We start from the raw sequence: 18,609 nt of genomic DNA, 5'->3' as shown, positions 1-18,609 counted from the left end.
AGTCATCACCACTCACCGCCAACTCTTGGGCTAATCTTTTACCAACGAATAGTGGGTTTGACCGTCACGGCTGAAAGGGCGAGCATGTTTGGTGTGACGGGGATTCGAACCCGCGACCCGCAGATTGCGAATCGAGCGCCCTGACCATCTGGCCATGCCGGGCCGAAGATATAAGGATGTTCGAGCGTGTCACGTATAAGTACTACATCAAAATGAATGTCAAGTTTTAAAGGTCAGATGTCCTGAATATTTTAACGGTATAGTGTGACAGATAATTGTTTAACAGAGTGCTGGGTTACACTTAAATGGACACAATAAAATAATTTCTTAAAGAGCAAATAGGCTTACAAGTTGTAAACAAAACTAGTAAATACCACGTTATAGGTAATCCCCCTCACTACAGTGTAAAAACTTACATTATTTTCTATAACACAGCTTTCTGAAAAATAGTTGGTAGTTTCATGAACTTGAAGGTTGTATAATGAGCTTTAAAACACACATGACAATAATCATTCTTTGGTGGGGGTGTAATTCACTTTTGCATGAACATGGATACCATTAAGATTCTGCTTTTCCGGAAGGAGACAACGTACGATCATTCAGTTCTGATAGATGTAAATGTTTTGTTGTTGTTTTGTTCTTTTTTCAGAATTCGCGAAACATAATTCTTTTTGTTATCACATACGACTTTAAATTCAGAAACGTTTCGCGTATTCTGAGGAAAAACAACTATTTAATATTACTGGATGATTACCTGAGACATATTTTTCCTTATGTTCACGTTCTTTCATTCCGGAACAGCAGAAGACATCTTATAGATACCTTTGTTCATATAAAAGTTAATTACACCCTATCAACAAATAGTTGTTAACCTTATAATAAAGCTCGTTGTCTAACCTGCAAGTTCATGAACATTTTCAACTCTTTCCAAACAAATACAACCGAAAATACTTTAAATGTATAAAATAGTTTACTTGCACAATACACAATACAATTTACTTCATACAGTGTCAAAAAATACAATCACTAGTATGTTAGAAAGATCCACAAAGGACACTTAGAAAGTATTTCAACAACTTTAAATTTTCTGTTACCACCGAATAAGACTTCCTGTAGGCCAACATTTCAACTAAGCTATTCATTCTATTAATAACACGATCCTCATAGGTATTGAAACAGTTTTCAAAACTGAAGATGGTAGAAATATGAACGAAGTCTATTGAATTGCCACTTTAAATACAGTTCAACATTGTGGAATAAACTTAGACCCTGGAATCAGTAATCTTCGACCATTGATTAATTCCATGGCAAGTAATCTTTTTCCTTTCTCACGTGTGGTGTGTTCTTAATTTTTACCCCTTACCTTTCTTAATACATATTTATTCATGATATTTTTTCATGTTTGTTTTTTATTACTTTGGTTGTATGTACTTAGCAAAAAAAAATGTTTATATTACTTTACAATTACCAAATGCAGTTCCCTTGATATGTTTTAAAACAAAACCTTTTCTGACCTTTTTTACATCTAACATTCTCGTTCCTTTCCTGTTGCAAAACGGAAAGTCGCATCTGCAACAATCTTTTGAAATCTAATCGATACACTCATTTCTGGGTTGTCATGGTGTTCTACAATGATGTCACTCAACCTTTTCCAGTTTATCCCTGATGAAGAAAGGCCCACCTTTCGAAAGCGCTCGGGTTATACGGTTTCGTATTTTTATCTTTATTCATATAGAGAGATAGTTAAAAGATGTGCAGCCAAAGGAAATAATGTTTGGATAAAAAATATTTCAATATATCTCCAAGGAAACGAAAAAATTCGTATAGTAGAGCGCTTAGGATAACAACAGTATCTGAAACCATATCCAAACCCTAGCCGGAGCAACGCTCTCAAGTGAAAAGTGGAAAAATTATTTTAATGAAAATATCATGAACAGTATAAACAAGGAAGAGAGCAAGATGATTCATAAGGTAATTTAACAGGACTTAAAAATATGTACGTACGCCTAATAAATAACCAAAATTGATGACCATTGATTGCTGTTATTTTTAGGGCAAAGCTAGACAATGGACTATTTACGATATATCCACTGCGTGGAATCTAACCCCGAATGTTAGCGTTGCAAGTCCGTAAACTTACCGCTGACCCAACGGGAAGATAATGACAATCGGAATATTCCCTGTGGTTTCAAATTGACGACTTTGATTTTAAAAATCCTACAGATATATATATATATATATATATATAAAAATGAGCAATAAATAGGAAACATGCATTTTTCTGGTTTGACCAAAATAAAATGAAGTTAAGAAAATAACAAAAATAACATATACCGTGCTTCATTTTCAGTTTTTCACATAGCTGAAAAATATTCATTCCGTACAACAGTGTTAAGGTAATATAAGAAAGGCAGTTACATTTATCGTCTTGTAACTTACATTCTGTTGATTTTAGCGAAAAGCTACTTGAGGGCTATCTGCGCTAGATGTACTTAATTTCGAAGACTAGAGGGAATGTTCATCAGCGCCATCTTGTAGGCTATTCTTGCTGAATAATGGGTTTAAACTGTCACTCTTATAACGCACTCAAGTCACAAAGTGCGGAGCACGATTTTCGGGAGGTGTGGGGGGGGGGTGTTGCAGTAACGGGGCGCAAGTCAAGGAACGAAACACTAATCCACAGTCTGGCACGCTAATCACTTGGCTGCGACCGGCTCCTAGAGACAGATTTCAGGAGCATAACACTATTTATCATCCTTAACAGATTTGGATTGACTCTTTGTTGTGGGTCTGGCTTCTAAAAGATTTCTGGGCCTCCTATCTGAATGCTTTAAAGTTATTTTTTCCTTTATTCGGATAATATTGAAATAGTCCATTTAAAATTTTTTTTCAATAAACCAAATTTATTAATTTTGGTAAACTGCGCCTGATGGTGGAGCTCTCTTACCAGTCCTTTTGTCTCTGGAAGACCAACAAGCTGAGTGTACTTGGTCTCTGCAAGTAAACTAAGGAGAATTTTCTGTATGTTTATTTTGTTATTATTTTTATTTCTTTGTTCCGTAGAACAGAGTGTTTGGGGGATCTTGGGAGTTTTTTGACAGAAGGAAAATGATAGTATTTAAAGACTTTTAAAGGGCTCCTATGTTACCTACTTCCGTTATCCTAACATACACATACATCCCTTATGCTATAAAAAGCAGGTGTGGCATGCTCCACCCCAAACAAACAACACACATCTGTCTCTGTTAACAATTGCAAACGAATTAAAAACAATAATTCAACAACGAAAAACGCTAACTAACGCTAAACAAACACACAGATGGATGGATACCATATGGCCAAGCCGCGCAATGAGAATTTGACAATATATTTATCGTGTTAATTTCCTAGGCCTAATTATATTATTAAAATATGCATATTGTCGATGAAAATGTAACGTAATGTGTACAGTGTGAAAATTTAAATTAGAATTTATGTCGTAATAGACCCTTTCCGTTTGTGGACCTGGCGCCACAACCCCATTGTTGATCCGTCATTGGCCCTTAGACAAACTTTGATATCAACCAAGCTTTGTTTTTCATTTTTAATTCGGTTAAACTTAAAAATTAGATTTTTATAGTTAAATAAAAGGCCGGGTATGACCTACTGGTTAGCGTGTCGGGATGCAGATCGAAAGATCAAAAACTCGAGATGTGGACGAGTGCTACTGACTGGCTGCTTTCGTTCCGGCCAGCACCCAGTGGCACAGCGGTATGTCTGCGGACTTACAACGCTAGAAACCGGGTTTCGATACCTGTGGTGGGCAGAGCATAGATAGCCCATTGTGTAGCTCTGTGCTTAACTACAAACAAACAAACAAACTCTCTGGCCAGTAGCTCAAAATTAGGATGGCCGGCTATACATAAGTTTCTATATAAGTAAATATTATATATATTTTTTATATGTGTTCTTTATATGTCTGTGTATCTGCGTATACATATATATCGGAAAAGGAAATGTATGTTGGTGTAATCTTCTCCGTCGCACTTCATTAAGGCTGCTCTTCAGCAAATGGCTCATCTTAAAGTATTAGATGTATAGAAGGTAATCAAGGTCTTGCACTGTTATATGTGTGTTTACTATGTAGTTACAATTTTTGTTGTTGCTTCTCATGATTGTTGTTGTTTGTTATTAAGCACAAAGCTACACAAAGGGCTATCTGTGCTCTGCCCACCACGGGTATCGAAACCTGGTTTATAGCGTTGTAAGTCCGCAGACATACCGCTGTGCCACTGGGGAGCGCTTCTCATGAAGCATATGATAATAACAGTGGGTAGAACATGCAAAACCTTCTGTTTGCTTGTTACACTGCCCACACAGAAGTACCAAATCGAGCATAAAAGATGTCATAAGCCTAATGAGGATAAATATCATAAACATTATTAGGCACTAGCTTGACAAAGAAATCATAAAGTCATAAATGGGAAAAATCACAACATTATTAGACGGTAACCAGCCAAAAAAAAACAAAAACAAACAATAATGTAAACCTAAAAAGGGTAAAGTTCACAATTGTTATTGGCATGTGAAATATCATTCCCTATTCCCAAAGAAATGCACACGTGATGAAAAAAGTCAGGCGTTACCTAGTATATTGTATCAAAATGACATGGAGTAGATGCAGATTACATTCCAGTTGACATATCACTTTGTACTAATGAAATATCGAAATGAATCAAGCGAACCTGTCTTTGCTCCAACATAAATATATATTTTTGTCCTATAAATTAGTTTATTCGCTTATCCTTTCCAGACAAATGAACCAAATGAACATTTAATAAATAGGAACCCGAAAAATACAAAAATATGACTGTCTTCTGAACTGTAATCGTATTTCTATTCATGTTAGATAAACGAAGGTATACAGAAAGCATTTATAATGTTTGGAATTTGTTTGGCAAACTTGAAGATGCAACAATTCGAAAAATACAAAGTATTGTATAAAACATTACATCTAGAACTCAGATACAAAATACAGCAGTAGCACTTTAATTAACAACGTGTTATCTTCCAATGAAACGAATTTTAAATCAAAGACAATAATTTAAAACACCTTTTGTATTTCTGTTCAACAAAGAGAAACAGATCCAATAGACCAACTGAGGCAAAATAAATATTAAATAGTAATTTTACATTTGCCCATAAAAGCACAATATAGATTAAACCGCATAAATTAAACTAAATTTAAGTCTGAATAATTTTATTTTCGTTAGAAATTAAATATTTTACGCTTTATGATAAGTAAGACTGCAGTGGTTGTAAAATATCACGTTATTTGATCACTTGGGATTGTGCAATAGCTTAAGCTTAATTCTGTAATCAATAGAAACAGGAGGTACTTAACTCGCAAGCAAACTGTTACAAGAAAGATATCTGTAACTTTCGGCTCCAGATAACCTCAAAACAACTTAAAAAGTCATTACTTTTAATTATGCCTTGATGAATGTATTGTAAATATCACGAAAAGACTGGTTTACCGTGACATAATACTAGCAATGGATTATCTATTTTTTCTATATTTTAGCAGTTTTTGTAGCCTAAGATAGATTTTCACAAATAAAAAGTGTATATTCTATAATTAACATTTAAATGAGTAATTATCGATTAATATATTACGATTTGAGAGAATAATTTCGAATAATTAAGGGGGGAAGGCTATAAGTAGCGCCCTCTGTACGTTTAAAGAGAGAAAGAGATCAAAACACTCTCCACGAAGCAATTAAATTAAAAAGCCCGTAAAATGAGAACTGAGTTGTCATTAGTTATATTTATTGTATACTTATATTTTAATCTACACGTTACTAGTACTACATCGCATTATTCTTTTTATCATGCACCACTAAAGATCACAGTTGCAAGGGTTATTAATCGTGAAGAACTTCTGATAAAAAATAAGCAAACTATATAGACCAAAATAGCGTATATGTTAATTAAGACAATATGATTTAACAAATGAACCAAAAATACTCAGATAAATACTTAAATCAATACATAACTTATGGCGCTTATATCATTATATTTGCCCTCATTGTTAACGGTACTTTAGGCCGTATATTCAGTACTTGCTGTATTGTGAGATCCATTATTGTATCGTTTCGTTCCAACAAGATGTGGCATTATTTGTTCCGTGCAGTACTTTAGGCCGTATATTCAGAATTTGCTGTATTGTGAGATCCATTATAGTATCGTTTCATTCCAACAAGATGGGGCATTATTTGTTCTGTGCAGATTTATGTAGAAAACATCCTCACAGATACTGTGTTAAAAGTTCTGCATTTTGTGTGTTTTTTTGTCATGACACATCCAAGGTTATCCGGCTGTTGCCTAATTTCATCACATACCCGCTAGCGATTTGTAGGCTATAAGTTTTTCAATACTTCTACTAGGTGGACTGTTTTCATAAGCTAGAGGGTGGAAACGGAGGACTCTTCTCCCAATAAGGAGTCACTACTATGAAGCAACAGCATTACAGTCGTAGCAAGGAAATCACCAAGGCTACCAGTAGCGTAGTGGCTATCACTAGTACTATGACAAAAATACCTGTTATTGTATTCCTACCATTTGTTCTGTTTGTTTGAATTTAAAGTTATCATGGTTACGACATCAAGTCTTGTTGTTTTACAGTTACCAGCGAGGGAAAATGATTTAGACTACTAAGCAAACATTTACTGCTAGAAATTTTTTTAAATAAGTTCATTGAAAATTACATGAATTTGTTATCTTATACACTTAGAAAGATCTATAAATACATATCCAATGCTATACAGTAAGTATTTGTTATTTTATACGCTTACAAAGATTTACAAATACATATTCATTGCTATACAGTAAGTATTTGTTATTTTACACTTACAAAGCTTTACAAATGCATATTCATTGCTATACAGTAAGTATTTGTTATTTTATACGCTTACAAAGATTTACAAATACATATTCATTGCTATACAGTAAGTATTTGTTATTTTATACGCTTAGAAAGATTTACAAAAACATATTAATTGCTATACATTGCTATTATGGCGTTGAAGTAATCTTTTGCCCCTTAAGGTTTACCAAAATAGAGATGTGGCTGTATATTGCACATATTTGTTTAGCCACCGATGACGATTTTCATATATAATATACAGTAAATAGGCAAGAATGTTTGATTCTAAAAACAATTGCATGTGTAATTCGAATATTAAATCAAGATTACTTTTTCAACACGTTTTCCTCTAAAAAATATTGTATAAGTGGCGTTATTTGTCATTTCAATAGTTTCCCTGATATATTTTGAGACATCTTGTGCCCAGAAAATGTAAATATTGAAGAAATTAAAGCTAAAAAATCTTTAACGGGTATTTGACAAAATTAGTCAACAGACGGTTAACTTTGGATGTGCCGTGACAAAAACTACATATATTTTTTTTTATATGGAGAACTTATTAAACATGAACTGCGAAGATGTTGACTGCACAGAATAAGTAGCGTCCATCTTGTTGGAAGCAAACACATTTTCTAGGCACACATTTCAATTCAGCACAAGGCCTAATAATATCTCACGAAACTAATTTTCTAGGCACACATTTCAATTCAGCACAAGGCCTAATAGTATCTCACGAAACACATTTTCTAGGCACACATTTCAATTCAGCACAAGGCCTAATAACATCTCACGAAACTCATTTTTAGGCACATATTTTAGTTGAGAATATGGCCTCTTAATACCTCACGAAGATCGACCAACTTCAGATAATTTTATTGGCCCTATCCTAAATCCACTCAAAAAGCTAGCAATGTAAACTAATCTTCACCAGTGTAATTATAAGTCTACATATTATTGAGCAATTATTTGAAGTATTACCAAAAGTATAGCACTTCACAAGCAGGACTAGCATTTCGATAGAAAACTTTTGAATATTTGAAACTCGAGTAATCGCATCACGAAACAGTAAATGCAAAAAAAAGGTCCTATAAGACTTTGGGAGAAGAGCGCTTAAGAGTGCATGTATTGTATTTTTTACATTGTTGCTGTTTTTAGAGAACTGTGTAAACAGATACTATCCGTGAAATAGCAAGATTTTAGTAAACTTGAGAGTGAAAGTCGGCACTTCTTTGACGTAGTTCGTAGTGTACAGTTTGTCTGTAAGGTTCTGTCAGCAGAACACTGCACGTAAGTCATTTTATATTAACATTGTTGTTGTTGTTGTTGTTTGAGGTAGCTCTGTATCGATACTATCCGTGAAATGGTAAACTTTTAGTAGACTTCTAATACCGTTCATACTGAGCAGTTCTCTGATGAATATTAATTGAACATTCTTATATTTTTAAACATGGACTTCAGTAAAGATTTATTTTTGAAAGTAGTCTAAAGAACTGTACGGTATTTCCTTTTTTACAGTCAGCATGTGTTATACATAATCTAGGTTTCATCCTATACTTAAAAAAAAAACTGTATGTCACTAACTGCTGCTAATAAATTTTACTCTATCAGCATTTACACAGTACAAACGGGCTTGGCTTGCTTAGGGTATTCGACATGCAATCTGCAGGTCGCGGAATCGAGCTCTGTCACCGAACGTGCTCGTCTTTCCAGCCGTGGGGACGTTATAGTGTGACGGTTAATCCCACCATTCGTTGGTAAAGAGTAGCCCAAGAATTGGCAGTGGATAATGTTGACTTGTCTATCACCCCAAAATTAGGGACGGAAAGCACAGATAACTCTCGAGTAGCTTTGCGCGAAATTCAATAAACAAAGTTCAATGTCAATAAGGTAATAATGTCAAAAAACAGAACAGAACAGAAGATGGAAGAATGAGTTTCAGACACTGATGGAATCACTTTAACAGATAAATTCGTTTTATGGCGTGGTTATTAAATGTCAGTGTTTCTTAATAAAGTCTTCAATTTCCCTACAAATACTGAAAAGAGAAAATCTGATATCTGAAAGTTCATTAACACTAAACACGTAGCAGACCTCTAGCTTTAGTTGAAAAGAATATCTGAAGCTGAAAGACTGCGTTAAAGAATATTTTTGTCGTATCATTTCAATAAAATATTTTTTTTTCTCGTTATTTTGTTCTTCAAACATTCTTCTGGAAGTTTGGTGAAAAGGTGGAGTTAGTGTCTTCATATGTGGGCAAATAATGTACGCAAACTTTTTGGACGAAAGATCCAGTGCAAGGTAATTAATTATCTTCTTGTTAAATACGAGAATTCATAAATGTTATAGTTAGGGCATAAACAAATTAATTTTGATGATCAAACAGCATATTGTTGTTGCTTATATGTATGGTCCCCTGGTGGGTCAGTTGTAAGTTTACGGTCTTAAACGCAAAACTTCGGGATTCGATTCCACGCTGTGGGCACAGTGAAAATAGTCCATTGTGTAGTTTTACACTAAGAAAATAACAACAACAACAGCTCATATGCGTGTGTGTGTCTTTTAGCTATGAAACATCCTTATTCACTCGATATTTGAAGTATTACTTACTTGAGTGTGAACTGTTACAGGAAGTTCAGAATAGAAAGGCAATCGTTTAGTCCACTGCACTAATTTGAACACTATGTTGTCTCCTATTTGACAAAGCTTTTCTGATAGTTCATATTTGATACTTAATAAATCTTGTAGGTTGCTGAGCGTAGCAACATCTTCAAAATCGTCGCATTCAATCAGTTGAGTTATCATTCCCGCTGCTTGCTCAATCGGCATCTGGCGATCACGAGAACTGGAGACACAATTTTCAAGATGATGACGTAAATGCATAACGTCCGCCGGGTTAGTGAGAGCGGTTTTGAGGATCTGACCGTTCGCCCACTCTTGTTGGACGTAACGATTTGGTGTTTTTTGTTGCTCTTGTCGAACTTGACCGTTTTTCTGCCCTTTCTTGTTTTTCTTATATTTCACCTAAAGTTACAGAAAAAAAAAACAACAACGATAAATAACTATCCATCTCAATTTAATTAAAAAAGAAAAAATATTAATATAGACGATTGATAGTGCTACATGGTAACCACAAACCCACGTCCTGTCATTTAAAATTGAGATCATGTGATAAATGGGATCAGTATGCTTTGAAAACTCATATTACAATAAGATTTCATATTCTTATCATTTTGAATCCTTCGAAATCTTCCTCACCCTCTCTCTCTCTCTATATATATATATATATATGAAACGAAAGTAACAAGAAAAACGGAACTACAACAAGTACTAATTGGCGATACATATCTGCATCAGAAAATAATTTAAAAGTATATTCAAATAGTAAGTCTCTATTTGACAAAACACACAAAAAATAAAAATAGCAACAAATATAAAATCATAATAAGTACATTTTGTAGAGGGGACAAATTGCGTGACAGCGGGAAAATGGGGACACCCATCTCTCCAGTTATTCTCCAAATACCATTAATCTAACACCACATAAGTAATTCATTGGTCAAACTTAGGTGCTTTAACGTACAACGTCCCAAGCCTAACTACACACTCACTATCCACAGCTAGCTCTAATCATGGTGGTTAAGCCTTAATGTTATCTATATATCAAAATTATTAATTATATAAGCATGGTAGTTAAGCCTTAATATTATCAATATATTAAGATTATTAATTATATAAGCATGGTGGTTAACCCTTAATATTATCGATATATTAAAATTATTAATTATATAAGCATGGTGGTTAATCCTAATATTATCGATATATAATATTTTTAATTATATAAGCATGGTGAGTAACCCTTAATATTGTCGATATATTAAAATTATTAATGATATTTTTATATATTTATAAAACCCTGCTATTAAAATGAAGATCGCTTATCTAAATTTTCTATATTCATTGACTCATTCCTGGCTTATAACATTCATCTTTCTTCCAAAATGTGTAGAAATCTGTTTTAAAGCTAAAAATACATATTTACAAACATTCAGGTACGTGTACTTCTTATACATTTTAGAGTTTTAATGTTACACTAAGGTATAAAACGTGCGTTACAAGACAGAAATTGTTGAATAATAACATCTTCTAATCTAATGTATTTCTGCTCGTGAGTCAAAGCACAAGTAACAACCAGTGCACGTGCTATAAGGAACATATATTAGGTCGTCAAGAAATTAATGACGCCTTTTGGAACACTTTCATTAACCACCCTCAAAAAAAACGTACATCACGTATAGTAGTTAAACGAACCACTGAACGTCACGTCATCAGCTTTATCTGTAATTACCGTATCTTTACCTCCGATATCAAATTTCTCGAGGTATTACAATAAAAGAATGAAACAGATCACCTATTACAGTAATTAATTAGTTATTTAAATCACTATTGAAAATAATTTTACCGTTGTCATTGTTAGTACTTTATACTAATACCCAGATATAATTACCACATAGCTACATTTTCTTATTACTAAATAGTGATTATACGTTTCGGATGCTAATCTGCTACTGTCTTCAGGGAAGGACCACATCTGGTGACTGCAACCGGAAGTTGATCCTGTAACTTCCTATTGGTAAGGAAAAATTTTTATCCTCTCGTCCAGGTTCTTGTCCTTATTGTACTTTAGATCAACTGTTTGAATGATTTCAATGGGGGATATCCAGATTTTACTACTTCTACGCCAAGTTGACTGAATGTATTACAAGTTAGTTGGATATAAAAGATATTTTTATTTTTTCTCGTGTACAGTTCACATTTCATTATTGTAGCATTGTTTCATTTCATTGTATGATCTTATCGTCTGAAAAATGGGGTATTGCACAGTCTTGTATGTCTATTGTGCTCCTACATTTTTAGTTTTTCTTGAACTCTTATTTTTCACCAGTGCAAGAAATGTTAAAATGGTTTGGCGTGTAGTAATTGAGATCGCATTGTGTTATGGTTTTGAAATGCTGTTCTAATTTTATGTTATTGAATATTCCCTGTTTTCATAGATAACTCTGATTGTGTTTCTGTAAATTTCATCAAGCTTATTCTTGGTGTTTGTCTCATATTCTTAATCAGGTGTTTAAGGAATCCATTGTCTAACAGAGTTGTGGTGATGTGTTCTCCTTCTTAGCACCTTCTGTATTACGTATCTTATTCATTACGAATACTAGGCAGTGTAAGACTATCTCGTTTCTACAATGTAGGGATGGTTTGATCTATAGTCGATGTATTTACTAGTGTCTGTGGGTTTCTTGTAAACTTCTGTGTTGTGTGAGTTATGCATTTTGGTGGCCATCACGTCTAGGAATGGGAACTTCTTGTCTTCTATTTCCATTGTAAATTTTATTGCAGAATGTTGTCTGTTCAGGTGGTTCGTGAAATCAATTGTGTGTAAGAACATTACGAATGTGTCGTCAACATACCTGAGCCAAATTCCGGATCTTAGAATGGCTATTTTGAGGGCATTATCTTTGAAGTGTTCCATATAGATACTAATGAGCCCATGGCTAGGCCTTCTTGTTGTTGGTAATATTTTTCTTCGTGTTCCAAGTAAGTTGTGAGCTCAGTCATTGAGGAGATTGGCAGCTAGGTATGCTATTTCAAAATTCTGTCATTTTCATTTTATTGGCTTTAGTGAATAGGTTGGATACATTGAAACTGATCATCGTATTTTGTGAAATTATTATGTCTACTTTTATAATCTTCACAAATTGGACTGAGTTCTTAACATGCATGGATGTTTTACTTGATATTAGCTAAGTAATAATTAGAAAGAAAGGCAACATCATAAGAATCCAATCAACAAAGAAATGCCACTCTAATCATGGTCAAAAAACTCATTAAAGTTTCAAAGTCCGGTTGAGGATGGTCACTACAAGAAGATAAAGATAAAAAGCTTAACAAACTCTTCAAGAAGATGTCGAAAAGACTTTGGAACAGAAACAAATAACTAACAGTACATCACAGCAGCATCCCACACATTGATAGTCTACTTAAAATTTACAAACAAGGTTTATTTCTCCATTCTACAGTTAACTGCAGAAATTCACCATGTCATCCCTTAGCTAGGTATCTTGTAGATATAATATTAATAATTTTTAGATTTAAATAAATGCATAGGATACTAATTATGACATCAATGGATATCCAATCGCTACAACCTTACCATAAGTATTAAAATCGCTTTAGTGGATCTTTCTCGAGAGCAATAATGTGCATCTTAATAGTAAGTAAATGGGTCGTTGGGCTTAGCATATTCAAAATGGAAATGATCTAATTTCAATATTTATTTATTTTTTTTTGGGGGGGGGGTATAATGACAAAACAATTTACATATAATATGATATTTTATTGAGGATTTCGATTCAATTGTCATTTGATATTCTGTACATATATATTTATTTCTAAGCTGTAACTCATGTTGTCTTTTTATGTTAAATCACTGGCACAATATATGACAAATGCATATCTTACACTAAAAAAACTGAAGGGAAAAGATTAACACAGATGATGATAAATGTCCCCGATAGATCAGTGGTCTTACAGCCCTAAAATCCAAGGTTCGATGGACAGAACACAAATAGCCCTTTGTATAGCTTTGCAACGATACAACCCTATGGAAAAGTCCTTTAGAAAAGCTATAGGATCCTGTAGAATTATATAAAAACTATTTACAGTACTATAGTCGCTATAGAGATATTTAAACAAAGTCTATATAATTTTATTGAACTGAAAAGCCCCCCCCCCCAGTGGCACAGCGGTATGTCTGCGAACTTACAACGCTAGAATCCGGGTTTCGATACCCGTGGTGGGCAGAGCACAGATAGCCCATTGTGTAGCTTTGTGCTTAATTACAAACAAACAAATGAACTGAAAAAAAAATCTGACGGTTGTATATAGAAATCTTTATAAAAAAGTTATATTTTCTATGCAAATTAAATATTTAGTTTTGTAATGTATAATTCTTTAGCAATTCCACGACGTTTGCTGGACTTGGAATGTTCATCTGACTTTGTCCCCCGGTGGGGTTTATAATTCTAAAATCAGGAGTTCGATTCCCCTCGATGGATACAGCAGATAGCCCAATTTGACTTTGCTATAAGAAAACACACACACACACTCATATGACTTTATTCCTAATTTCTGGAGTTGACGGCCTTGAAGTGTTTTTTTGTGGAGTAAGGTTATACAGTTTGATTGTTTCTATACGCATGGTGCTTATTGTATTCTGCAAATACACATTACTCAAACATGGAGGAAGTGTCAGGGTCTTGTACGAGTATATGATTAATCATCGCTTAAGAAACACTCAAGTATCTAATGTTAGAACAGTAAATAATAAAAGCTCCACCTGTTTCGTATAACATTGAAAACCTGAAAGAGTGTATAATTGTATTCTTCTGAGAAGGTAATTAGTCATTTTTGTGTCATTTGTTTTCATAGCTTTGCTAAATATTAATGCACCATGTGTAATGGCTTCCTCAGAATTATTTTAGTACCAAGAAAAATATTTTGCTACGTATTTTGAAAATTTAAAACTATGATCACGTTTTTATAAGAAATCAAAGCAATTTAATTTATATAATGTTTTCGAAATTGTCTTCAGATATCTTTAAAATAGGTTGCCTTCCCTGTTGTCGACAGTTCAAAATAGGGGACAGCGGAAAATAGCCTTAGTAGCCTTGCTATAAACAAACGAACAAACCCTAATCTTGTATTCAACACCAAGGGATATATGTTGTATCCATCCTAGAAATCGCGAGACATTTTTCTATATTTTGAGACTAATACTAGTCCTGATCCTGATGCCATGATTTGAAACTTTAGCCTAGTAGTAAAAAACAACACGGATGGCTAGATTTCAAAGCTTTTTTTTCTATAGCTATTCTAAACGTTTCTAAATACATTCCTTAAAGCAATTATATAGAAGTGCTAAAGGTCTGAAGACATTCTATAAATATTCTAAACGCTTTTAGACTTTCCATAAAACAATTATATAGACATCGGTAGCACCTACCACTAACTGTTGGGCTACTTTTTACCAGCGAACAGTGGCATCTACGATCACACTGTAACTCTCCTACGGCTGAAAGGAGCGAGCATGTTCAGCGCTGGATTTCGATCCCGTGACCCGCAGATTACGAGCAGAGAGCCCTAATCATCATGCCATGCTAGGCTCCAAAGATCAATGAGAGTGTAAATAAATAACTTAGGGGACGAGTAAGGCCTAATGTTTAGCGTGCCTGGCTGCGGATTAGAAGGCCGAAGATTCGAGTCCCAGATATTCCAATGGAAGTATTCTGCACTTTCAGCCGTGAACGCGTTATAAAAGTGACAATCAATCTCGCTATTCGGTTATAGATGAGGGAGTTTGCTGCTTCCCGGTTGCCACGCCTTCTGTTTAGTAGTTCGAAATTAAGGACGGCTATGCTTGATCCTTGGGGTCTCTGACCTAGCCGTTAGACTCCTGTGGCCATTCAAGTCGACAAAAAACAAAATTCTGAATTTAGTTTCGAAATAGCGTTGTTGTTTACAAATACATCCCGGTTTAACCACTTTTATCGGGATTTTATACAAGAAGAACGCTTTGACATTAACAGTTAAACTGATAATTTTATTTCGAAGCCTTATCTTTTATGCCATGATGAAATTTTTTGGCCAAGTTGCTATCATCCTATAAACTGTTTTTAACTCATAGACGTATAATAAAAACTGGATAATTGAAAAACAAGCTGATATAAACGAAATAGAAATACTGTAATATTATATTCATTGCTATTTCTTCATAGAGTGGTTTCGTATTTCCAATCACTTTCTCTACAGATGCCTAGATTTTTTTGTGTATAAGATATTAAATGTAAAACAATATTTATTTACGAGATTTACCCCAATATTTTAATTACACATCATTCTTCAACCCACTGAAGAACTGTAAGTTCCATTAACAATCATAACAAAAAAATATTTTCACCTTCGAAATGAAACTCCTAAAATGTTGTTTTGGTGTTAACGAAGTCTTTGGTTAAAATGGTGGAATGTTTATCTTTGTGTTCGTTCAAGAGACAAATAAAGTAGAAAAGAAAGTATAAATGTTTTGTGTCGCCACCAGGAGGATCTTTTAGAAGTCATAGCTGTAAGAAATATAGACGACTCCTAATTAAAAAAGAATACCAAATATCTTATTTCAGTGACAACAGATGCATCTCCTAGTGTTATCTTGGATGTCATTTTAGGTTTTTCAACTCCTAATGTAAAGAAACATTATACAATATATTTATGCAATGATATCATTTGCACCTCTTTTGTTATGTTGAATGTCGAGTTAAATTTTTTTACATATCAAAATGTTTTGGGTTTTACCACAGGTTTTTTTAATTGTATGTGAAACTTGCTGAACATAAGTGTAAAAGAAGGATTTAAAATGTTTCATACAAGGACTCTCCGTATAATAGAAAAATTGTTGACTGGGAATTTTAATGTTTTAGCAAAGTCTAAATAAGTCCATCGGATAAGGATTTTACCAAATCTTCGGCTTCTTGATATTTGCGTAACCGGAATTGATTAAAACGTGGTAGAAATGTCTTCCTCTACGAGTCTTCCATATAAATCCATCATCTGTTTGTTACGACACATAATAGTGCCACTGTTCTCCGTAAGGTTCATATTAGGTTTATGTTTTCTTTTTAACCCTAAAATCGTGAGTTGTTCGTACAGAAATACTCGTGTTTTGGAGGCAACTTTAAACAAAAGAAGGGATCCGCTAGATCAAATTTTCATATAAAATAATTTAGGGTTCGATCTCTTACTTCGAAAAACGCAAAGAAACTCCTAAAATGTTATTTCAAGGCCATTAGATTTTGACCCTCTCTTGTACTGTAAAAATTGTTTTCACCATGTTTATGTCACCTAGAATGATATCTCCCAGTGGGGAAGCGGTAAGTTTACGAACTTACAACGCTAAAATCCGAAGTTCGATTCTCCGTGTTGGTCAGAAGGCAAAAGACTATTGCTTAGTATGGCGCTAGAACGAACAAATCTAGGATCCTATGTACACTAGTAGAAACAACAATATATGCTCTTCAGCTAATTTCGTTGGTTGAGGTCTGATCAATTATATCTAAATCTGTCAATTACTGAACGATCTACTACAAAGAAAGTGGTTATAATGAGAGTAACAAAGTATCTCATTGTTACTATTTCTTCTTCTTCGCACTTTTCTTGTCCTCTTTTGATTAGATTTTAACGTTTTTGGACGACTTCTCTTTCTAAAGATTTGGCTTTGACGGATCTGTTTCTAGAAACGACGACGTTTCGGATTCTATACTGGGCCAAAAAGCCGTCTCCCCTCTAGAAACAGGCAAGAGCAGTCCGTCAAAGCCAAATCTGTACTATGTTTACACTGGTTAAAATACCCTTGAAACAAGACCCCTCTTTCTCATCGGGACTACATCCTAACATCACACCTTCCAACTTTGCTCTTTCAATAAAGACTGGGGTGAACATGACTTTTGGACTTTCTTTCACTCTGTATATTGACTAGGTATATGTACAGGTATTGGATCGATTTCAAACAAACTCTTCACACAAACGCAGAGAAGAATTCATTGTTAAATAAAGATTTCTCTATAGAGTTAAACCAAAGATTACAAAAGTTGTGTTATTTGAGTGCTAAAAGACAGAAATTTTCAATGGTTTGTTGATAACTAAAGCTATCATCAGGAACCAAATAGGAAATAATTAGCACTTCTTTTGGACCCTTTGATAATATTTGAACAGAAATACTGAACTCAAATAAATAACTAAAAGGACTTCACTAACATGATTAGTTGTTGAAGGAGGTTGTTTACAAAGTTGACAGAATTAACCTCATAAACCCATCTACTTAGATCGCATTGTTTGTATGTTTTTTCTTTATTTTTTTGCTTTAAGTTGAAATTTTTTCGTCATATTTCTTGTGATTCGTTATCCTATCATCTGCTTTAATTTTTCTACGTAAATACTTACGAACTGGTTTATGAGTATCTGCCTCTTCCTTTAAACTGTGCCAAAACTGGTTTTTTCTATAAATAATACACAGGTTATTTACAAATTATAATTGTTGGCATTTTTCCAGTTTTTTCCCCGTAAATAACTTATTGTCTTTGTGGTTATATTGTCATTTGGTGGTGTAGTTCTAGCAATCTGTTTCCATAACTCATTTCCTTTATACGTACATGGGAGTAAAGCCCCCTTTTACATATAAGTTATATAAATGAAAGCAAGGTTTTTATGAAAGATTTGACTCAATACACGAAGAAACATGCCTACCAAACACAGTTCACAGAATCAATACATAGTACAAAATAAGCATAAAAGTACATATTTTCATCTGCTAAAACAGTCGTGCTTAAAAATCAAAATAAATATTGCCGTCAATTGCTAACATGGTAGAAAGTTAATTTATGTGAATGTTCTCAGTGAATCATTTCACTTACCTTATAGAGGTTGTACACAGCCCCAGAGTTTCTTCCACCTGGCATCCTGTCTTCTCGAACAGCTGAATAAAGAAGAAATCTTTAGGATGTTTGTTTGTTATGAATTTCGCGCAAAGTTACACAAGGGCTATCTGTGCTAACCGTTCCTAATTTAGCAGTGTACGACTAGAGCTAGTCATCACCACC

General features: G+C 34.0%; 1 protein-coding gene across 1 annotated transcript in view; it reads right to left on the bottom strand.

Annotated features, from left to right (window-relative positions):
* Positions 1-18,609, bottom strand: part of LOC106478299 (hormone receptor 4-like) — a 144,860-nt gene that overhangs the window by 5,854 nt on the left and 120,397 nt on the right. The window contains exons 4-5 of the mRNA XM_013938829.2: positions 18,424-18,485; positions 9,512-9,925 (exon numbers count right to left, since the gene is read on the bottom strand). Coding sequence (XP_013794283.1) covers positions 9,512-9,925; positions 18,424-18,485 — 476 coding nt within the window. The remainder of the gene's footprint in view (positions 1-9,511; positions 9,926-18,423; positions 18,486-18,609) is intronic.

This window comes from Limulus polyphemus, unplaced genomic scaffold (genome assembly GCF_000517525.1).
Source record: "Limulus polyphemus unplaced genomic scaffold, Limulus_polyphemus-2.1.2 Scaffold198, whole genome shotgun sequence".
NCBI classification, from domain to species: Eukaryota; Metazoa; Arthropoda; class Merostomata; order Xiphosura; family Limulidae; genus Limulus; species Limulus polyphemus.
This window is presented reverse-complemented; position numbering and strand designations above follow the sequence as displayed.